The sequence below is a fragment of the Vipera berus genome, assembly GCF_964194415.1.
Source record: "Vipera berus genome assembly, chromosome: 5".
In the NCBI taxonomy this organism is placed as follows: domain Eukaryota; kingdom Metazoa; phylum Chordata; class Lepidosauria; order Squamata; family Viperidae; genus Vipera; species Vipera berus.
The window spans coordinates 62960533-62984623 of NC_138207.1; the positions used below are offsets into that span (position 1 = coordinate 62960533).

Genomic DNA, 24091 nt, shown 5'->3' on the forward strand with positions numbered 1-24091 from the left:
CTATTCTATTCTATTCTATTCTATTCTATTCTATTCTATTCTATTCTATTCTATTCACTTTCTATATTTCTATTCTATTCTATTCTTATTACCATTCTCTTCTCTTCTATTCTATTCTATTCTATTCTATTCTATTCTATTCTATTCTATTCTATTCTATTCACTTTCTATATTTCTATTCTATTCTATTCTATTCTTATTACCATTCTCTATTCTATTCTATTCTATTCTATTCTATTCTATTCTATTCTATTCTATTCTATTCTATTCTATTCTATTCTATTCTATTCTATTCTATATTTCTATTCTATTCTATTCTATTCTTATTACCATTCTCTATTCTATTCTATTCTATTCTATTCTATTCTATTCTATTCTATTCTATTCTATTCTATTCTATTCTATTCTATTCTATTCTATTCTATTCTATTCTATTCTATTCACTTTCTATATTTCTATTCTATTCTATTCCATTCACTTTCTATATTTCTATTCTATTCTATTCTATTCTATTCTATTCTATTCTATTCTATTCACTTTCTATATTTCTATTCTATTCTATTCTATTCTATTCTATTCTATTCTATTCTATTCTATTCTATTCTATTCTATTCTATTCTATTCTATTCTATTCTATTCTATTCTATTCACTTTCTATATTTCTATTCTATTCTATTCTATTCCATTCACTTTCTATTCTATTCTATTCTATTCTATTCTATTCTTATTACCATTCTCTATTCTATTCTATTCTATTCTATTCTATTCTATTCTATTCTATTCTATTCTATTCTATTCTATTCTATTCTATTCACTTTCTATATTTCTATTCTATTCTATTCCATTCACTTTCTATATTTCTATTCTATTCTATTCTATTCTATTCTATTCTATTCTATTCTATTCTATTCTATTCTATTCTATTCTATTCTATTCTATTCTATTCTATTCTATTCTATTCTATTCTATTCTATTCACTTTCTATATTTCTATTCTATTCTATTCTATTCTATTCTATTCTATTCTATTCTATTCTATTCACTTTCTATATTTCTATTCTATTCTATTCTATTCCATTCACTTTCTATTCTATTCTATTCTATTCTATTCTATTCTATTCTATTCTATTCTATTCTATTCTATTCTATTCTATTCTATTCTATTCTATTCACTTTCTATATTTCTATTCTATTCTATTCTATTCTATTCTATTCTATTCTATTCACTTTCTATATTTCTATTCTATTCTATTCTATTCCATTCACTTTCTATATTTCTATTCTATTCTATTCTATTCTATTCTATTCTATTCTATTCTATTCTATTCTATTCTATTCTATTCTATTCTATTCTATTCTATTCACTTTCTATATTTCTATTCTATTCTATTCTATTCTGTTCTGTTCTGTTCTGTTCTGTTCTACGTTCTGTTCCAATCCATTCCATATTTTCTATTCCATTCTGTTCCACTGTCAGAGCCCATCGGAGGCAACCCAGTCAGCCCAAACAGGAGTTACACTAAGGCTACGCAGCCTCTCCTCTCAACCTGAACCCCTCCTTACCTTTCCTTTTATCTGCATCCTATTTTTAACTGCCGGCTCTGCCCTGCCCTATTTTGTCCTGTGAGGATGGGGAGAAACAGCAAGTGAGTGAGGATGGGGAGAAACAGCAAGAAGACCGGGTGGGGTGGGGTGGGTTAATCACTAAACCTTCCAGTGTTTAACCAAAGCAGCTTTTGCATTTGTCAAGCTCTGCTAGCAGGGCACTGGACGGGCCTGGCGGAGCTGCTGAAGGTGAACGGGAGAAGGTGAGTCTTCGCCGAGAAAATCTCAGCGCCCATTTTCTCGGCGAAGACTTCTTTCAGGGGATGCAGCTTCTGCCGCCCCTTTCTCTCAGCTGCCCAGCTAAGAGAAGGGGTGACAGAGGCTGGATCCTCCGAAACAAGTCTCCGTGAGACGAGAGAACAAGGCGTTGGAGCGCTCCGTGAAGTGTGGGGTGGGGAAGCTTGCCGCCCATTGTCTCAGCGACGAAGACTTCTTTCGGGGGATGCAGCTTCTGCCGCCCCTTTCTCTCAGCTGCCCAGCTAAGAGAAGGGGTGACAGAGGCTGGATCCTCCGAAACAAGTCTCCATGAGACGAGAGAACAAGGCGTTGGAGCGCTCCGCGAAGTGTGGGGTGGGGAAGCTTGCCGCCCATTCTCTCAGCGACGAAGACTTCTTTCGGGGGATGCAGCTTCTGCCGCCCCTTTCTCTCAGCTGCCCAGCTAAGAGAAGGGGTGACAGAGGCTGGATCCTCCGAAACAAGTCTCCGTGAGACGAGAGAACAAGGCGTTGGAGCGCTCCGCGAAGTGTGGGGTGGGGAAGCTTGCCGCCCATTCTCTCAGCGACGAAGACTTCTTTCGGGGGATGCACCTTCTGCCGCCCCTTTCTCTCAGCTGCCCAGCTAAGAGAAGGGGTGACAGAGGCTGGATCCTCCGAAACAAGTCTCCGTGAGACGAGAGAACAAGGCGTTGGAGCGCTCCGCGAAGTGTGGGGTGGGGAAGCTTGCCGCCCATTGTCTCAGCGACGAAGACTTCTTTCGGGGGATGCAGCTTCTGCCGCCCCTTTCTCTCAGCTGCCCAGCTAAGAGAAGGGGTGACAGAGGCTGGATCCTCCAAAACAAGTCTCCGTGAGACGAGAGAACAAGGCGTTGGAGCGCTCCGTGAAGTGTGGGGTGGGGAAGCTTGCCGCCCATTGTCTCAGCGACGAAGACTTCTTTCGGGGGATGCAGCTTCTGCCGCCCCTTTCTCTCAGCTGCCCAGCTAAGAGAAGGGGTGACAGAGGCTGGATCCTCCGAAACAAGTCTCCATGAGACGAGAGAACAAGGCGTTGGAGCGCTCCGCGAAGTGTGGGGTGGGGAAGCTTGCCGCCCATTCTCTCAGCGACGAAGACTTCTTTCGGGGGATGCAGCTTCTGCCGCCCCTTTCTCTCAGCTGCCCAGCTAAGAGAAGGGGTGACAGAGGCTGGATCCTCCGAAACAAGTCTCCGTGAGACGAGAGAACAAGGCGTTGGAGCGCTCCGCGAAGTGTGGGGTGGGGAAGCTTGCCGCCCATTCTCTCAGCGACGAAGACTTCTTTCGGGGGATGCAGCTTCTGCCGCCCCTTTCTCTCAGCTGCCCAGCTAAGAGAAGGGGTGACAGAGGCTGGATCCTCCGAAACAAGTCTCCGTGAGACGAGAGAACAAGGCGTTGGAGCGCTCCGCGAAGTGTGGGGTGGGGAAGCTTGCCGCCCATTGTCTCAGCGACGAAGACTTCTTTCGGGGGATGCACCTTCTGCCGCCCCTTTCTCTCAGCTGCCCAGCTAAGAGAAGGGGTGACAGAGGCTGGATCCTCCGAAACAAGTCTCCGTGAGACGAGAGAACAAGGCGTTGGAGCGCTCCGCGAAGTGTGGGGTGGGGAAGCTTGCCGCCCATTCTCTCAGCGACGAAGACTTCTTTCGGGGGATGCAGCTTCTGCCGCCCCTTTCTCTCAGCTGCCCAGCTGAGAGAAGGGGGTGACAGAGGCTGGATCCCCCGAAACAAGTCTTCGCCGAGAAAATGGGTGGCAAGCTTCCACCGCCCCATTCTCTTAGCGGAGGCTTGCAGAGGTGGCGGCGGAGCTGCGCGCGCAGCTCTCCAAACCGCCGCAGCCCGTTTGGAGAGCTGCTGCCTTCGTCCATGTTTGATGAAAGCAGCAGCTCTCCAAACGGGGGTAGAAGTTCTTTTTTTTGTTGTTGTTGACTGGAGTATAAGCCGAAGTGGAGTTTTTCAGCCCAAAAAGTGGGCTGAAAAATTCGGCTTATACTCAAGTATATACGGTAAATGACACTTAGATAGGATGGTGCATTGAGTCCTCTTGTACAGGGTTGCCTGATATGTAAAGATTTCATCCTTGAATGATTATTGACATATTTAATATACCAATTTGTAATCTGTGTTGCTCAAAGTTATTAGAAGCCAAAATGCTGGGTTTCAATCTTTCAGGCAGCTTGAGAAAAAACAGTTAACATCTTATCTTTGGAATCTTTGTTTCTTTCCATGAAAGATTACTTTTCATGATAGTATCTAATTACCACCATACAGAACAGGCCACTTGGGGGAGAGATGGAGAGGAATCAACAATCTAGCTCACAGGTAATAAAACCAATTTACAAAGATATTAACCCACATTTTAATAATTTAGCATAAGGTTCTTGTATATCATATATAGAGATAGAAATAGATAGATAGATAGATAGATAGATAGATAGATGATAGATAAGGCTGAGGATTGATCTTATTTTAACTGGGGTTTTATTTAGACAGGGACACATATAATTTCTTTTAAAATTTGTTTTTAACTTTTGTATTTTGGTTTTTTAATCACCCTGTAAACCGCCCTGAGTCCTTCGGGAAAGGGCGGTATATAAATGTAATTAAATAAATAAATAAATAAATAAATAAATAAATAAATAATGACTTCAGTCAACTGAGTGTGGAAACACTCTTTATTTCCCTTAGTAATGACAACTGGGGTTTTACATGTTGCAGGGACTTAGTTTAATCTTTTTTAAATTGGTCTTAATTTTTGTATTAATGTTTTAAAAATTATACCCTGTAAACCGCCCTGAGTCCTTCGGGAAAGGGCAGTATATAAATTCAATAAATTAAATTAAACTTCATACCTCTAAGCCTACAGTCCTATCATTCCTTTCCTTATGATAATTTAACAACAAAATGTTCCCCAAATAAGTGACTTATTAGCCAGGAAAGATTTTAAAAACAGAGTTAGCAGGGGAACCGAGCGAAAGAAAAGATAGGAATTGCCACCCAAGGGCAATTGGTGGTGCTTAAAAGCAAAATAGCAAGTTTCAGATATCCCCAGGATTAGAGAAAACCACTAGAGGGTATTGTAGCATCTTCGTTCTTTCCAACCCAGGACTTCTCTGATATTGAACTGAACATTTTGAGCATTGCCCAGAGCAGCTGGTAAGTCTATCTCTCAGCACAGATAAGCAGACCAGGCTGCTTTTCCCGCAGTCAGAGGTAAACAGGCCTTGAGCAATGCATAATGTGAATATATTGGTAGGCAACATCTAGCCGTGACGTTAAAGGGTTCCTTGTAATAACAAAAAAGTGTGTCTTTATGTATTATTTATACAAAGCGCACATCAAATGTACTGTGAATCAAATGCATTTACAAAGCTTTGAAATGCGACGCTTTTCTGTGTTTTTTGGGTTTTTTTTTATTTTGCACAAAATTTGCATGGAGGGCAATGCAGAAACAAGGATTAAGGACATAATAAGAACTGTGTACTAAATGAATCATCTTAGGAGCAATGTGCACAAAAAATACGACTTCTTGGGACAGAATTTGGAAATTTGGCATTGAACTTACGATCAGGACAATGAGTAACTTGAGTGAAGATTGACAAATGAATCTATAGCTAGTTGTAATAGGAAGAAGTATAAAGGAAGTTTATCTTCCTTTTACTATCATGCATATTCTTCCCATAATTGTTGTTTCAAAAGGGAGGGGAAATATGATGAAACTGATAACTTTGCAGGGAGAACATTTCAATTAAAATAAAAGTTCCCCACATCTAAAAGGATGGTGTTAGAACACATGCTTTGCATACATTTGATCCAGATTAAATCCCTGTCATATTTAATTAGCAGTGAGAAAGACCTCTATTCAAAGTCCTAGAGAGGTACTAGGCTGGAATGATTAACAGATGTTTCTGTGGAAATGTCTTGAGCAGTACAAATTGCTCTGGGAAAGGAAAGGCCAGTGATAAAAAAAAAATCCTTTTTAAACCATATCGAGAGGATGATTGATTCATATTCCCAACGAAAATGAACATCGTTTAAGAATTCCATCAATGTAATTAACAGGTTTATGGAATGGGAAACTAGGGTAATATCTGTTGCACTTCTCTTTTTCACATCCCCATCACTTGTTGGGGAGAATATTATAAATATTATAAAGAAAAATATGTTCTATACGTATGCATCTCACCAAGACACACATTGTTTTGTAGATCAGTTTTGTGTGGTTGTGAGGCTTTGACCTTCATGGGGATGTGGTGATTGGTTTGATTGAGGATGTGATTAGATGACATTTGCAAATTACCACATGTTAAAAAACCATAGCTCACCAGGTTAATTGTGATCACAATGTAAGTCTGAGCATTAATGAAAGTAATTACAGTGCTGACAGCGATTCACCTCCTGGAATGGGGGAATTTGTTCCATAAGGCAAAAAGGATTGTGTGCATCTTCCTTGGAAATTATAGAATAATGATTTTCCCTCCCATGTACTCTTATATTTTGTAAAATTTGATGTTGTCTGGACTTAAAATAAATGCTAGTGGGATGTGTTATTTTATGGAAGTTGAGAATTACTCTTCAAAATAATTTAAAAAAAAAATTCATCTGTGAGAGACATTGAATAGTTTTAGGAGATTTATTCTCTCTTTTGTGCGAATATATATTTACTGTCCTTGGGGATGTATTTAACTGAAGCTGAACTATTGAAAGCACCAGCTAAGGAGATATTATTAAAATTACTCTTTAACTGTAATTATATTTTGCTTTGCTTTTACTGTACAGGTGAAACTCAAAAAATTAGAATATTGTGCAAAAGTTCATTTATTTCAGTAATGCAACTTAAAAGGGAAAACTAATATATGAGATAGACTCATTACATGCAAAGCAAGATAGTTCAGGGCCATGATTTGTCATAATTGTGATGATTATGGCTTACAGCTCATGAAAACCCCAAATCCACAATCTCAGAAAATTAGAATATTGTGAAAAGGTGCAATATTGTAGGCTCAAAGTGTCCCACTCTAATCAGCTAATTAAGCCATAACACCTGCAAAGGGTTCCTGAGCCTTTAAATGGTCTCTCAGTCTGGTTCAGTAGGAATCACAATCATGGGGAAGACTGCTGACCTGACAGTTGTGCAGAAAACCATCATTGACACCCTCCATAAGGAGGGAAAGCCTCAAAAGGTAATTGCAAAACAAGTTGGATGTTCCCAAAGTGCTGTATCAAAGCACGTTAATACAGTAGAAAGTTATGTGGAAGGGAAAAGTGTGGAAGAAAAAGGTGCACAAGCAACAGGGATGACCACAGCCTCGAGAGGATTGTGAGGAAAAGGCCATTCAAAAGTGTTGGGGACTTTCACAAGGAGTGGACTGAGGCTGGAGTCATTGCATCAAGAGCCACCACACACAGACGGATCCCGGACATGGGCTTCAAATGTGGTATTCCTCTTGTCAAGCTGCTCCTGAACAACAAACAACGTCAGAAGCGTCTTACCTGGGCTAAAGAAAAACAGACCTGGTCTGTTGCTCAGGGTCCAAAGTCCTCTTTTCTGATGAGAGCAACTTTTGGAAACCAAGGACCTAGAGTCTGGAGGAAGAATGGAGAGGCACACACTGAAAAATGCTTGAAGTCCAGTGTGAAGTTTCCACAGTCTGTGTTGATTTGGGGAGCCATGTCATCTGCTGGTGTTGGTCCACTGTGCTTCATTAAGTCCAGGGTCAATGCAGCCGTCTATCAGGAGATTTTGGAGCACTTCATGCTTCCTTCCACAGACAAGCTTTATGGGGATGCTGACTTCATTTTCCAGCAGGACTTGGCACCTGCCCACACTGCCAAAAGCACCAAAACCTGGTTCAATGACCGTGGGATTACTGTGCTTGATTGGCCAGCAAACTCGCCTGACCTAAACCCCATAGAGAATCTATGGGGCATTGCCAAGAGAAAGATGAGAGACATGAGATCGAACAATGCAGAAGAGCTGAAGGCCGCTATTGAAGCATCCTGGTCTTCCATAACACCTCAGCAGTGCCACAGGCTGATAGCTTCCATGCCACGCTGCATTGAAGCAGTAATTGTTGCAAAAGGGGCCCAAACCAAGTACTGAGTACATATGTATGCTTATACTTTTCAGAGGTCTGATATTGTTCTATGTACACTCCTTGTTTTATTGATTGCATGTAATATTCTAATTTTCTGAGATTGTGGATTTGGGGTATTCATGATCTGTAAACCATAATCATCACAATTATGACAAATCACGGCTTGAACTATCTTGCTTTGCATGTAATGAGTCTATCTAATATATTAGTTTCCCCTTTTCAGTTGCATTACTGAAATACATGAACTTTTGCACGATATTCTAATTTTTCGAGTTTCGCCTGTATATTGCTGTATTTTATTGTTATCATACATTGATTGTGGCTGTTGCTTCTGTACACCACAAAGAATTTCTTTGAAGTAGTTTATAAATGCATAACAAGTACATATTTCTAAAGAAAATTTTAATTTAATATGATAATTAGATTATCTGTATAATTATTTATATAAAAGTAAACTTTATAGCATTGATCTCAGTGAAAATTATGTGTACAAGGTAATATATTACCTAATGCATTTTAGACTCATGATTGAAGCAGCATGTAAACCCTGGTATTTATATATATATTCCTTGATAAGATTAAAAATACGAATCCCAGGCATGTTAAAATTAACAAACAAATGAACACTGGGATAGAATTAAAAACTAAAACAGTTTTTATTGCTGAAAAATCAAGCTTTCGTTGGCCAACTGCCAACGTCATCAGGATGGAGATGCTGGGGTGGGGAGATTCCGTTTATACTGTTGGTGTCTGCACTCTGCGTATGGAGCATGCTCAGATCTGTTTGTTGAGGTCTGCCGTATTTCTTTGAGTTGTCGCGCATCCGTTTTTGGGATGTATTTGTCTCTGGGTATCTGTTGTTAAAAGTGAATTGTTTATAGCTCCATGTGTTGTAGCCATAACTCTGGTCATTGTCCGTGTTCTCATGCCAGGGATCTTAAATGGTTGTTGCTCTTCTTCCCTGTGTTCGACATTGCAGAGTGGTTGTGTGCTGGTGCAATCTTGGATTTGATGCAATGAGGTAATTTGTGAATTCTTGCGCTGTTTGTCTTCATCTCACGCATGTCGTTGTTCTTCCCAATTTCTTAGTGCCTGGTATGCAGGGGGGAGGTCTATATGCCAGTTGATGGAGGAGTGGTTTGAAAACCAAGCTTCCTTAAACAAGCGGCCTCCTTTAGTGTTGTCGCTGGCAATTGCCTCAGTCCCTGCTAGATTAAAGGCATGGTTGTGTGTAGCCATGTGTGTCCACACCTGTGAACGTTGTTCTTGTCTTCTAATAGCAAGCTTGTGTTCATGCACCCTAGTCTTCAGTCGTTTTGCTGTCTTCCCAATGTAATTGCAATTGCAATTCTGGCATGATATCTTGTGTACGACCGAGGCTTTTTCTTCATTGGGGAGTGGATCTTTAGGGTGCATGACACAAGCTCGTAAGGTCCGATCAGGTCTGTGGGCAACACCGACTTTGTGAGGGGTTAGTATGCGCGCTGTGGCCTCGGATACACCGTGGATATAAGGCAGTGTTACCCGTGATGTTAAGGCGTTGTCACATTCATGGCGGGTAGGTTCACTTGGCCTGCTGTATTGTCTGATGAAGTTAGACGGGTACCCGTTGTTTCTGCAGACACAATAAAGGTGCCGTCTTTCTTCCCTTTTTGCCTTATTCATGCTGCAATGCGTATCTATACGTCTAAAGAGGGTTCTGATACAGCTGGCCTTATGGGTTGTGGGGTGATTACTTTTGTAATAAAGTATCCTGTCCGTATGGGTGGATTTACGGTAGACCGATGTGTGTAACGAGCCATCAGGTTGACGTCTAACTAACACATCTAAGAAGGGCAAAGCCCCATTGGTCTCTTCTTCTGCAGTGAAGCGGATATCAGGATAGATGGAATTGAGCTTCCTCATCAGCCTGTCCTTGTCCTGCTTTTTGACAATCACAAAGGTGTCATCCATGTATCTCACCCAAAACTTGGGCCGACACGTGGACATCACGCGGGTCTCTAGCTGTTGCAGGACTGCTTCTGCAATGACACCAGAGATGGGGGACCCCATAGGGGTGCCCTTCACCTGTTCATAAATGGTGCCTTGAAATGTAAAAAACGTTTTCAGGCATAGGGACATAAGCTGAAGCAGATCTTCGTTGCTAAGTGAATCTTGATGTTGCCCCGCTCCCTGCTGTTGCAAGCAGTCCCCAATTACAGCAAGTGCTAAGTTTTCTGAAATTGAGGTGAATAGGGAGGTGACATCATAGGAAATCATGATCTCCCCCTCCTCTATGCTGATGGATCTAATTTTCTCTAAAAATTCACTAGAAGAGTTCACAGTGGTGTCATTGTTCATTAATATATATATATATATATATATATATATATATATATATATATATATATATATATATATATATATATATATATATACATACACGCCAATTTTCCAAAATCAATCCTCTGAAAATGCTGGATATAAAACTAAGAGAAAAAGAATGATTATTTTATCTTTAGCTAAAACCTGTTTGATAAGGTGTTCTTGCAAAAACATGCCACTGTTAAATCTTCGAGAAACTTGCCAGGTTATAGAACAGTGGTGGCGAACCTATGGCACGCCTGCCAGAGGCGGCACTCAGAGCCCTCTCTGTGGGCATGCATGCCATCGTCCCAGCCCCGCTTCTCCCCATGGCCCCTTCCTCACCAACAACCCCCTCGGAGAATTGCCCCCAAGTAGCCAAGGACATGGCAGCCAGGCAGCGGGGACAAGACACTGCACTTGCGCCCTGTCATGCGCAGATGATGCTGCGGGGTGCGGGCAGAGGGCATGGCTGCCATGGCACTGCTGGGCTGTGTGGGCAATCTGCAGCAGGCCATGGAGGCAGTGAGTGGCCCTGTGGGCAGGGAGGGCAGGGGCGGGGCAGGGGTGGTTTTTGGGCACTCGGTCTCTAAAAGGTTCGCCATCACTGTTATAGAATATGTTTATTATTTTGCTTGTTCAGGAATATGAAATTGTAGAGAGAGAAAGAAAGGATATTCCATAGTTAGGCTACCACTATCTAGAATCCTTTTCTCTTACATTTCCAGAAAGTGATGATGGGATATAAACCGTGGCAAGATAGACAGCAACAGATTTAATACATAAATATATAAAAATATAAACACCCACCCCTGAGAAGAGACTGGGAAGCATTTAGCAACCAGTTCAACACACAATTAAAATCAGTAAAAAAAGGTTGTCTAGATTACATGTTTGATAGTAGATTAGCTAATGCATTGTCTATTTGCTGCCTTCTTATTTCATCTTGAGAGCCAGAGGCGTTTAGAAAGTAGAGATGCATCAAGAGCAGCTATTGTAATGTTTGACAGACATTGATACAATTAAGATGCCTAATGCACATAAGAAGAAGATTAGAGTTGGAAGAACTGCTTAATGTGAAACTTGTTTATTCTGGAAGTAGAATCTTATGTTCATTAGTAATTCTTCCCTGCAAGAAAGCAGACTGCATTTACTTTTGGGCCAGGAACAGTTGAGAAAGTAAATTGTAAAATATTCCTGGTTTTCAATCAGTTGTGCAGCTAGTGATTATTTTCACAGTGTGAGTTCTTTCAATCTTATTTTCCTTTCCACAGTTTTTTTTTGTTTTCTTTTGTTTTTATTTCTTAACTGTATATATTTGTCTTTGGAAGGGTATGGTGGAATACATGTAAATGAATACATATCTGCAGTGATTTATTCTAACAAAACTCCAGCATTCTAATACTAGATTTTACCTTACTCTACAACAGTGTTTCTCAGCCTTGGCAACTTGGAGATGTGTGAACTTCAGCTCCCAGAATTCCCAGCTCAGTGCTGGCTAGGAAATTCTGAGACCTCAATTCACACATCTTGCGGTTGCCAAGATTGAGAAACACTGCTCTGTAACTTTATTTAATGAAATCACTGAAATTTGCTCTTGGGTGGCAGAGGAAAAGCATAAAAAAACTAGAAACCTGAATAACTATCATAAAACAGACAGCCTTCCCACCATTTTTATTCATTTCTATTCAGCATACACTCTTGTACTATGAAATTTAATGGGATTTACCCACTAAATATGGATGCATGGACCTGTATCTTTAGTAACCACTAAGATGATACAGAAAAGAGGATAATTATAATAATAGTAATAATAGTATTAATAGAGCCCATGTCAACCATTAGTGCCAGTCAATTTGAGTGTTCAGTTGACTATGTTTTATGAATAAAAGTTTTATAGTAGTAGTAGTAGTAGTAGTAGTAGTAGTAGTAATAGTACTAATAGAGTTGGAAGGGACCTTAGAGGTCTTCTAGTCCAACCCACTGCTCAGGCAGGAAACCCTGTGCCATTTCAGAAAAATGGTTGTCCAATCTCTTCTTAAAAACTTCCAGTGTTGGAACATTCACACACTTCTGGAGGCAGGTTGTTCCACTGATTAATCGTTCTAACTGTCAAGAAATTTCTCCTTAGTTCTAGGCTGCTTCTGTCTTTAATTAGTTTCCATCCATTGCTTCTTGTCCTGCCTTCAGGTGCTTTGGAGAATAGCCTGACTCCTTTGTGGCAATCCCTGAGATATTGGAACACGGCTATCATGTCACCCCTCATTCTGCTCTTCATTAAACTAGACATTCCTTATATGTTTTAGCCTCCAGTCCCCTAATCATCTTTGTTGCTCTTCTTTGTACTCTTTCTAGAGTCTCAACATCTTTTTTACATCTTGGTGACCAAAACTGGATGCAGTATTCCAAATGTGGCCTTACCAAGGCATTGTAAAGTGGTATTAACACTTCACGTGATCTTGATTCTACCCTCTGTTAATGCAGTCTAGCACTGTGTTGGCTTTTTTGGCAGCTGCAGCACACTGCTGGCTCATATTTAAGTGATTGTCCACTAGGACTCCAAGATCCCTCTCATAGTTACTACTGTTGAGCAAGGTACTTCCTATGCTATACCTGTGCATTTGGTTTTTCTTGCCTAAATGTAGAACCTTACATTTTTATAAGTTTTTTTGATAAGTTGGCTTTTGCACTATGAAGTTGTGTGTATTTATATTGTAGCACATGGAATTGCTTTGGAATAACTGAAAATTGAAGTTGCTGCAGGAAACTGGCTTTGCTCCAGGGCAACAAAATAGCTTTTGAAAAATCATGCTATGCTTCCATTTTATACACATCAAATTTGAGCAGGAATTCTTCCCCAGCGATCTTTATCTTCCCTTTGTTAGCTTTCTTCTCTTTTCACTGGGAATATGATGGAGCCAGATTGTTAATTATTTAGCCGTGTTGTTAATAGTCATCTGACAATTGTGAGCCACAACAAAGGACATGGAACAAGGTTACAAATCATTTCTCTCTGATTCTCTCTGTAATGCTTCCTGCCAAATCTTCCCAGCATCCTCAGTTTGCATATACATTATTTTACAGTTCCATCCTATGATCTTCAAGCATCAAAGATACTGAAGAGGAGAAAAAAGCATGAGGTTCCTGTATCAAAATGCAAACTTATGGGTCTCTAAAGTAAATCTCCTTGGCCAACTCTTTTACTTTATCTTCCAGCAAATGCAGATTTGCTGGAAAAAATAGTAGCAGGAAACACAAGCACTAGACTGGTGTTTCCTGACATTATTCAATTCACCTATTTATTTATGGAAATAATTATTTTACTTTCCTGATTATGTGCAGTCTTCTTCTTCTTCCTAGTGTTATTCCTGTGCTATGCCAGGTTCTGCTTATTCCTGCTATGGCAGGGTCCTTTCCTGATTATGTGCAGTGGAGAGAAATATAGTCTATGGTCGCTTATCTGGTCTATCCATGATAAATAACATGATGAGTTTTACATGATGTGCTCTAATGTCTTTATTTTACTCCCTCACTCCTTATTAAATGTGCAGGGAATAGTTTCACTAGTTGAATTTAGTTGTCTTTTTAAATACTGTACATTGTACCTCTGCTTTTGATAGTATTTAGAAATTAAGAGAGAGCACATAATTTTTATCAAATAAAAGAAATAAATGTTACTTTGATTTTTTTTAAAAAAAATAAGCTTAAATTTAGATTAAAACAAAATCTTCCATTTAAAGGAAATTGGTTCTTGGCCCTGAAGAAATAATACAACCCCTAGCCATGAAAAATGCTGGGTGGCTGCAGCTAATGCCTCTGAAAGTCTAAGAACAAAACTATTTAAACATTAAAAACAAACCATGGCTTTGTATAACACTGTCTTCTGGGCAGGCAACTCCTATATTTGTACATGAGGCTAGATTAAGATAATCAAGGACTGATAAGCTGTTATTCAGACTTATTCAGAAATGGAATCAATTAGTCTGAGCGGGCATGGTTGCCATAAGATTTATGGCTTAGCATGAGATATGAACAAAATCACTGTCTGAGTTCCCACATCACAGTAAGCCACAGTTCACAAAACTCTTAGACCAAAGCTGTAGGGAGCTCAGCACGGTATGTGATATATATATATTCCTTTATATCTTTCGGTAATATAGTGTCTCTGTATGTATGTATGCATATTTATATTCATTTTTTTGTCCAATGTAGACAAAGAACTGGGGAATATCAGCACAGCTTAAAATATTGATTGATTCACTTTACATTAGGCTATTGGGGGGAGTGTATGCTTAAATCCTGGCTCGCCAACAACAAATATATTTATTTAATTTATTTATTTAATTTTATTTATATACCGCCCTTCTCCCAAAGGACTCAGGGCGGTGTACAGGGCAATAAATATATTAAAAATACAATATACAAAAGTTAAGAAAAATTAAATATTGTGCCCCATACAATAAAATTAATTAAAATCAATATTAAAACCCCAAACCCATCAGACCAGGCCAGCTTGTTCGAATAGATAAGTTTTTAGATCACATCGGAAGGAGCGAAGGTCGGGAGCCATCCGGAGCTCAACCGGTAAGCGGTTCCAAAGGTCTGGCACGCCCACAGAGAACGCCCTCCCCCTGGGGGTCACCAGTCGACATTCTCTGACTGGCGGCACCCTGAGGAGGCCCTCTCTGTGGGAGCGCACTGGATGGAGGGAAGTTGACGCCTGCAGCAGGTGCTCCCGTAAGTAACCCGGACCCATGCCATTTAGGGCTTTATAGGTCATCACCAGCACCTTGAATCTCACCCGGAGGGAAACTGGAAGCCAATGCAGCTCACGGAGAACATACTTCAGAGAGATACAAAAACATGTGCTTATACTTTTATTGACTCTTAATTAATTTCAAGTAGCTTGTCTTTTAAGATACAAATCCTGCTTAAGCAACATCATTAATGATAAATGCAAGTATATATTATTTTTAAAACAATGAAAATACTTTTGGAATTTCCCCCCAAAAGCAGTTTCTGCTCATGTCAAGCGAGAGTTGAGGAAGACAAATTTGCAATAAATTTCCGGGATGATCTTTATTTTCTGTCCTCCTTTCTTCCCTATTATATTCTGAATGCAGAGAAAGTCTACTGATGCCTTAAGATAAAAGTCTCAGTATTTTCGTTAATAACTTTTGAATACCTTACCAGTTAGCTTCTGGGTGCAATTCAAGTGTTGTGATTCAGGGTCAGCCTGTGGGTTTGGCAGTTGGGTCGGACGACTCAGAGGAGGAGGGGGGTGTTGAAGACCTTGCTGAGGGGGTTGAAGATCTTGCTGATGATAGCCCTCAGGCAGGCCCCTCCCACTTGGTCACCATGGAGACCCAGCTGTGTGAGCCTGACAGTGTGGATGAAGATGACCCACAGCTGGCCCTGTTCAAGGACGCCCGATGCAGGAGGCAGTCAAGTAGGAGTAAACAGAGGAAGGCAGTGGGGCTTCTCGGAAGGAGGCAGAGAGAAGCCACGCCCTGAACTCTTTATAAAGGGAATGTGTGGGGGAGGGCTGGTTTGCTGAAAGCAACCGCTCAGATAGTGTTTCAAAGCTCCTGTATCTTGGTTCGTGTCTTGTTTGTTTTTGTTAGTAATAAATTTGGCAGACGTTTTTCCAGCCTCTTGCCGTTTGTAAAGGGGTTGCCTTTTCTGCAGGGCCGGTAGCAGGCTGGTACAGAACATCAAGGTGCTAGTTATTCCAGCACATAGCACCTTTCAACAAGCATAATATAAGTATACACTGTCTAGATTTATCCCTCTAAATTTAAGATGAGGGCAACTTCCTCCAATCCATATTTCAGAAAATGAACTGAACTACAGATAGTCCTCGACTTAAGACCACAACTGAGCCCAACATTTCTGTTTCTAAGTGAGACATTTCTTAAGTGAATTTTGCCCCATTTGACGACCTTTCTTGCCAGAGTGGTTAAGTGAATTCTTGCCACAGTTGCTATGCTGGTAACACGGTTGTTCAGTGAATCTGGCTTCCCCATTGACTTTGCTTGTCAGAAGGTCACAAAAGGGGGATCACTTGACCCTAGGACACTGCAACTGTCATAAATACAAGTCAGTTGCCCAGCATCTGAATTTTGATCACGTGACCATGCTGCAACAGTCGTAAGTGTGAAAGATGGTCATAAGTCATTTTTTTTCAGTGCTGTTGTAACTTTGAATGATCACTCAATGAACTGTTGTAAGTTGAAGACTACCTATACTCGTGATCCAGCATTTTAGGTACACACATCTTGCATGTCATCAACATTTCTGCTATTTAAATTAATACAGAGTTGCTAAATGTAATTAGCCTAGGGATGTTAAAAACATCTTCAGCTAACCACATTATGGGCATATGCAGAGGAGCACAGGAGGAACCATGCATGGTGACACTTTACAGTGTGTAACGGGCATAATTTTCATTGTGATGTCATGGCACACTTTTTCATCATTTTGACAAAGTATGTCTGGAGCACGTACAAGTCATAATATTTCCAAATCATCTAACACCGAATCAAAGAATTGTCTTTACCCTCATTAGCAAATAATAATAAGAATAATGATTTAATTTTTATACCGCCCTTCTCCCGAAGGACTCAGGGCGGTGTACAGGGCAATACAATAAAATACAATATATACAAATTAAAAGAAATATTAAATACAATAGCCCAATTCAATAGATTAATACAAAACGTTAAAATACCCCTAAACCCATCAGACCAGGCCGGCTTGTTCAAATAAATATGTTTTTAGGTCACGTCGGAAGGAGCGAAGGTCGGGAGCCGTCCAGAGCTCCACCGGTAAACGGTTCCAAAGGTCTGGCGCGCCCACAGAGAACGCATACTAGCATGTAACTTTTCATTATGTAATGGTCAAAACACTTCATGCATTTCCAGCCTAACCATTCCCACAGTATGCTAAATAATATTTCATTGATTTGGCAAGAAGATATTCACTGCCAAAAAAATAAAAAATAAAAAATCCTGTGTCTTGTTAATACTCTCTTGAAAGTCCATATTCCTATAATACACTTTGATTTAATAGCCAAGGTGCTTAACGGCTTATTAAATTGAAATATTATTTCCTCAATTCTTATATTGAATCTGCTCTTCAGCTAAGCAGCTGATTATTAAAAAATGTGTGCACCTTACATATCTCAAAATAAATTGCTTTTGTAAAAAGTACAATTTGAAAATTTTATTGGGAAATTATGAAATATTTTCAAAATCAGTGTCAAGACTTGAATTTCCCCTGCTGTGAAATAAAATGTTCCATGTGTCAGTAATAGCGTTTCTTGTTTATTAAAAAATGAAATTCATTAGCATAAGAAACATTTGCTCATAGATTCTGATATCTCACTAAATACTCATGTGTGAAAAGGAAAGAAAACACATTCCTTTGAACACTGGACTTTATTTTTGAGCTGTACAAAGGAAACTGCAAAATAAACAGCAGATTACCAGATGGTCTGATGTAACAACAATAATAAAAATTTCCAAGCTCAAAGTTACAAGATATTAGGATATGATTATCTGCTACAATGCCTTAACTCTGAAGTTACTGCTTTAATAAAAGACAGTACTGTTTATAATTACAGTGTACAAACTAGAAAATGATGGGCATGTAACGCATACACCCAAAGGTTTAATTTTCTGCATTTAAAGATGCATTACACCATTCCTCATCTGAAAATATAGCTTACAAATATCATAAATGAAATAATCCCTTCTTGCAGAATTACGGTACATATTTAAAAGCATAGAATGAAACAGGATTAGAAGGAATAGGAAAAGAGTCAAATCAGAGCCAAGTGGTTTACAGCGCCACAATCAGAAGATCAAAGTGGTGGATCTGCCCATAAAAAAGCTGTTATATTCTGTTACTTATGTGGCCTTGGGCACAGTGAGTAGCTGGAGAGAGGAAGGGTCCAGCTTTTATACCTATATATTTCTGTTTACCCAAAGAATGGGAGTGGGTTTGCCAAACTGGACATGGCATAACTGCATCAATTCTGTATTGAAAATCTAGCACTGGTTACAAGCTTTTTCACAACCTTCAATTGAGAGGCTGACTTTAAGTTTTAAAACCCTAAATGCTTTTAAATCAGTTTATCTGCAGGATAAAGCATCTCTGTTATTATGGGTAATAATTTCTCAGGATAATTTCTTAGTTATCAAAGCTACAAAGGGACTGCCCTCCAGAGTTTGGAAGCAACACAAATAGCCATGTGTTGTTGTTTTTTTTGAAGACTCTTCCACTTATTTGTGTAGCTGCCATTAGTCTCTGCATTCTTTGTTCTTACAAAGGATGTCAAAACCATAATTTTATCTGAAGTATAGCTTAATCATTTTAATTTTTTAGTTTTTTAAAATTTATTGCTTAATGAATATAACACTTCTTGAAATTTTTATTATGCTATTGGTTTCTGGTGGTTGTCTTTTAACTATTGTAAATTATGGTGATTTTCACAAAAGTGAAATTTTCTGAATAAATAAAAGAAAATTGTAATTTCCTACACTGACAGCATGGCAAATTAGAGATCAATGAACAATGGACTACTAGTGAAGAGTGATTCCAAACAGTATTAATGAGGACTTTCATCCATTTGAGAAACCAAGACAATTTCAGAGCATTATCAAGAGAAAGCTTCCCGGAAGCCTCACCCCCAAGCCTAACATATGATTTGTTTTAACAAGCATATGTTGAATCCTGCAAATCACAGTCATTGATAGCTTTATTTTCACCAGTTGAGGAAGCAAATAAAACCTTGAGTTTTAAACTGGTTGAATGAAAATGGAACCAATGACTGAAGCTGCGCTGACTGTGATTTCTGTCTTTGAAGCCCATAGAACTAAGATCAGTGGTGGGATTCAAATATCTGAACAACTGGTTCTCTGTGTGGACGCCACTTCCAGAAGTCCATTCTGCAAGTGGCGTCCATGCACTTCTGGTGGGCTGTTCTGGGCCTGGAAGGCCTCCCCCAGCTCAGAATGGACTTCTGGAAGTGGTGTCCATGCACTTCTGGCGGTCCATTCTGGGCCTTGCGAAAAAGGGCTAGGCTAGGGCATCAACAAAAAATTAGCTACCGGTTCTACCAAACTGGTGCGAACCAGCTGAATCCCACCACTGACTAAAATGCTTTTTTTAAATGGTCTCAAGATATCTCAAGATATCACCTTGAATCATTCCAAAATACAGCTCACTGAAGACTGCCACTGCAGTCAAATCTGCCAAAATATATAGAATGTACCAAAAATCAGACTTCATAAGCCAACAGATGATGTAAAGGAGACCTTCATGTTAAAATTCACATTAGAAGAAATGTTACTGTGTCATGAGTTAAAGGAGTAAGGAAGTATTTAGAACAACTGGCAGCCAATTTGAACGTTTAATATAATGTATTTAATAAGTCATGTTATAGGGGACTACAGGACTAGTCCCAGTTCCAAGATGTTACAAATAAATAGTTGTGAAATTGATCACCGTTTGCAGTGCTAATAACTATAATGTGGGTAGAAGTGGGGTCCTCCTTTAATTTCCTAAGTATTAAGATGGATGGGTGTTGTTTTTTTGTAACTTCATCACTGGTACTGAACAACTTTGATTAAGTAAGTTAACTTACTTAACATAAAATTGCATAAATAACAATTTAGTGGATAGAATTAATTAGGGTCTCCTTTGTACAGAACAGCCCATTTGTAGATATGATGCATAGTTTATTGGTTTGGGTAAGGAGAAGGTAGATGGCAGTGACCAGTGTGGGCAGGAGTAACATCCTCTTCTTATCTCCTGTTAAGATGGATGATGGCCTGATTTAATACACTGTAGGTTTTACAGTTTATAAAACATGGGAATTTCAGAGATTCTTTGAACAATGTTTGTGGTTTCCTGTTCTCAGAATGGTAGGAAAAGCCCACTACAGATTTTTAGGACTTGCATTGCCAACCTGTGGTGCTGTGTTTGGAAGTGGTTCCAGAGATTGCCAAAAAAAAGAGGGGGGTGAGAATTTGGGACTGGAATTGCCTAATCCTGCTCAAAACCATGTCCGTACAAGCAACCCCTACAATAATCAAGTTCATAAACAAACAGATTGCAATGCTGGGATGGAAGTGGGGGAGAGATAAAGTACAAAACTTGCTGTTGGCAATGTTCATTATATCTTTGTTTAAACATTGACTCATGGCTAAAAGAGACAGAAGGCACTGTGTGAAGTAGCACTAAGAATGAGACTTTGCAGAGAATGAAATGTGTACTTGCTATTGTTTGCATGCCCCAATTCATCCTCTCTCTGTTTTGTGCTTTTTATCCCCTTTGCAGACCTTGTGATGAGCAGCATCCAGAAGTCAAAGCCAACCTTTATGTGAACAATCTGGCAGAAGCTGTTGATATAATTCTCAAGTATTTGCATAAATAAAAATGCTGCAGGAGTCCACTTAAGGCAGATGTTAATGTAAGATCTTTAGCGTAACTGTACATTTCTAGTAACGTTCAAACCTTCATCCATTGTTTATGGACTAATTGTGAAGCAACGTACAGCACCACAAACATGCCTTCAACAGTCTAACTTAATTTGCTATTTTATCCAGCTAACGTGATAGATTAACCACAGTGAAGAAAAAAAAGTTCAGTGCCTCCCTGTTACTCTGCTCTAGGAATCATCCGAATCTTGTTTGTCTGTTTTGGGGGTACTGTAACACATCACCAAATAAATCTCTGTACCATGTACCACTCAAGATAGGAACTGCTTCTTGTCTTGGCCATTTTTTATTGTCTTCTTATTTCTTGCACACACAAAAAAGACCCTACAGAAAGCAATCTCTGTAGAACCTAAAGAGTTTTGTGCAGAATTGCCTCAAAAGACACAAGTAAGATCACGTCTTTGGATAATTTTTCATTTGTATTGTCTCCACCCATTCAGCAGGAAGAAAGAAAGGATCATGCTAGGAATAAAGACAGATGTTTATACAACAATCGGAGTGTTGATCAGCATCCACACTACAGCTGGCCCAAATGTTTCCTCCTCCTTCCTCTGGGGTGGGATGGATCTTCCAAGTTTGCAGTAGAAGCTGGTTTTCCAATGTTCTGAGGGTGGCATCCTGTAGCATCAACACAAAGCTTTGCCCACGCCCAGTCCCTGAAGCAATTTTGCTTTCTTTTAATCTGTCTTAACAAGAAGATGAATGAATTACATAAACACAATACAGAACATGTAGATGGATTTAAGATGCATCCAGCCTTCCTGAAGTATTAAAGGAGGAGCAGCAGGAAATTCCGAGCCAGCATTTGAAACACTGGTAGGCATGCATCAGTTACTTCAGTTTCAAAGCTGGATTGAAATACCCACATACAGTAGATGCTATCTTCATGCTGCATTTATATATTACATTTCTCCTTTGAAACTTAAAAGACGTTTTAAAGCAATCCTCGACTTATAAACATTCAGTGACCGTTCAAAGTTACAACAGCACTGGAAAAAGTTGTCCTACGACCATTTTTTTTCACATACAACCATTGCAGCATCCCCGTGGTCATGTGATCAAAATTCAGATACTTGGCAACTGGTTCATATTCATGACGGTTATAGGTTTCCCAGGGTCATGTGATCCCCTTTTGTGACCTTCTGACGAGCAAAGTCAATGGGGAAGGACCAGATTTGCTTAAACAACCGTGCTGCTAACTTAAAACAACTGCAGTGATTGACTTAAGAATTGTGGCAGAAAAGTCGTAAAATGGGGCAAAACTCGCTTAACAAATTTCTCACTTAGCAACAGAAATTTTGGGCTCAATTCTGGTTGTATGTCGAGGATTACCTGCATTTCTCAGATAAGTGAATGGGTTGTTTCAGAAGTAGTCTGGACTGACCTTGGGAAATTTCAAAAAAATACTTGACCTGATGAAACCCAAATTAAATAAGAGCTCAGCAGTTTGACATTTTGTGCATATGGCACTCTGTGGATGTGGGGAGTTCTATGACTTCCATCCTGAGAAATATGTACCTCTCTGTTCATTTTCATATCTTGCAGGTTAACATCAGCTCCCATGGCTGAGCTTTATTCGTGATTTTCTTCTTTAAACAGGCTCACTTACAGAGAACACCTTCTGTTGGTCAGCTGCCAAGCTGAAAGAGCTGATGTTGAGTTTCTTGTGTTTCAAGACATTGGCACTGCACAAAATCAGCTTGAAATACATAATAAAATAGTTTGAGAATTGTTGGATTAAATTGAAAGAATGTTCATTGTATTCTCTCTCTCTTTCCCGCCCTCTCCCCCTCCCTCTCTCTCTCTCTTTCTTTCTGAGGGCACTTCTTGGCATTGAGCAATTTAAGACTGAAAACAAGAATGACTTGGAGTATTCATACGGACACATTACATAACTTTGCACAGCACACAGGTGCTTTTTCAGGGAAAATATTCAGATGTAGATTAGGATTGGAACACCCATCTTTCCCAATTAGCTTAATTCTGGGATTGCAATTCTGATATATGATGTTGGAGTGGGCTTAAATTATGAATGTTTAACTGGATTTTTTATGTATGCCGCCCAGAGCACTGTGTGACAGTTGGATGGCTGTATAAATTTGTGCATAAAGAAACAAATTAATATCTCAAGAAAAGAAACACTATATGTAGAAAGTTGCACAATATGACTGGTCATTCTTATTGGAAGTTATTGGAAATGGCCAGATGATATTCAATGGGGTTTAAAACTTTTACCAGTAATTGAAGTCACAGACTACATTTGTAATCACACTCACCCTTTAAATGTCTATGTACAGTGTATTACCTATAGAAACTAACCAATTTGTTCATGGAGTCCTCGTCTTATGACCACAATTGAGCCCAAATTTATGTTGCCGAGAAATCTGTTAAGTGAGTTTTGCCCCATTTCATGACCTTCCTTGCCATGTTTGCTAAGTGAATCACTTCAGTTGTTCAATTTTGTAACCCAGTTGTTAAGTGAATCTGGCTTGCCCATTGATTTTGCTTGTCAGAAGGTCATAAAACATCATACACATGAACCACTTGTCAAGCATCCAAATATAAATCACATGACCATGGGGATAATGCAACGGTCATAAGTGTGAAAAATGGTCATAGGTCACTTTTTTCAGTGTTGTTGTAACTTTGGTCACTAAATGAACCATTTGAAGTTGTGGACTACCTGTAAGTGAGAATACAGCAGTTGCATCCTAAGAGAGATGTAATTTTTTTCAGTTTTCAGACATGCAGGATGTTTTCCCTGACGTGAGAAAAAAAATTTCTTGTCTCAGGATCAGGCACCAAAGATATATCCAGCTACTTAAAGCCACCTCTTCTTTAGATCAGGTCCTTTATTAAAATTAAAAAAACCTCTTAACACCCTCTAATTACATGAGTTGTTCTGTCAAATTTAATTATAACCTGGGTTGTGAATCATACCCAATATAGAATTGACTTCTCATCAAACTGCCATTCAAGATCCTAGACTTCATTATGGCATGCTTTTTGCGCTGACAGTCTTTCTTTGCTGTGTGTATGGATTGACATTTCCATTTATAATATTCCATAAAGGGAGGAATTAAGACATTAATGAATGTTAATTATTACTTGGAATTGCAGTTAGTGGCTTCCAGATTTTTCATCAAAACTATCTTTACAAATCTAGAAATGATAGGATTGGCTTCCAGTAGTTGGGAGGGGAAGAAGAGAAGGGCAGAGTGGAGACAATTGCTTTTGTACAGGTTTTTTTTTTAACTTAAAGAAAACATGTAAGTCTGATGACGGCTGGCTGGCTGAGGAATTCTGGGAGTTGAAGCCCA

At 39.4% G+C, this 24091-nt stretch overlaps 1 protein-coding gene across 3 annotated transcripts in view; it reads left to right on the forward strand.

Moving 5' to 3' along the window:
* The window catches only part of LHPP (phospholysine phosphohistidine inorganic pyrophosphate phosphatase), a 163402-nt gene extending 142375 nt beyond the window's left edge, over positions 1–21027 (forward strand). For 2 of the 3 annotated variants that reach the window (XM_081328323.1, XM_081328326.1), the window contains exon 7: positions 20611–21027. In XM_081328323.1, the coding sequence (XP_081184449.1) occupies positions 20611–20707 (97 nt within the window). In that variant the 3' untranslated portion in view covers positions 20708–21027. The remainder of the gene's footprint in view (positions 1–20610) is intronic. The other variant, XM_081328325.1, reaches the window with a different exon arrangement.
* Positions 21028–24091: the final 3064 nt, after the last annotated feature.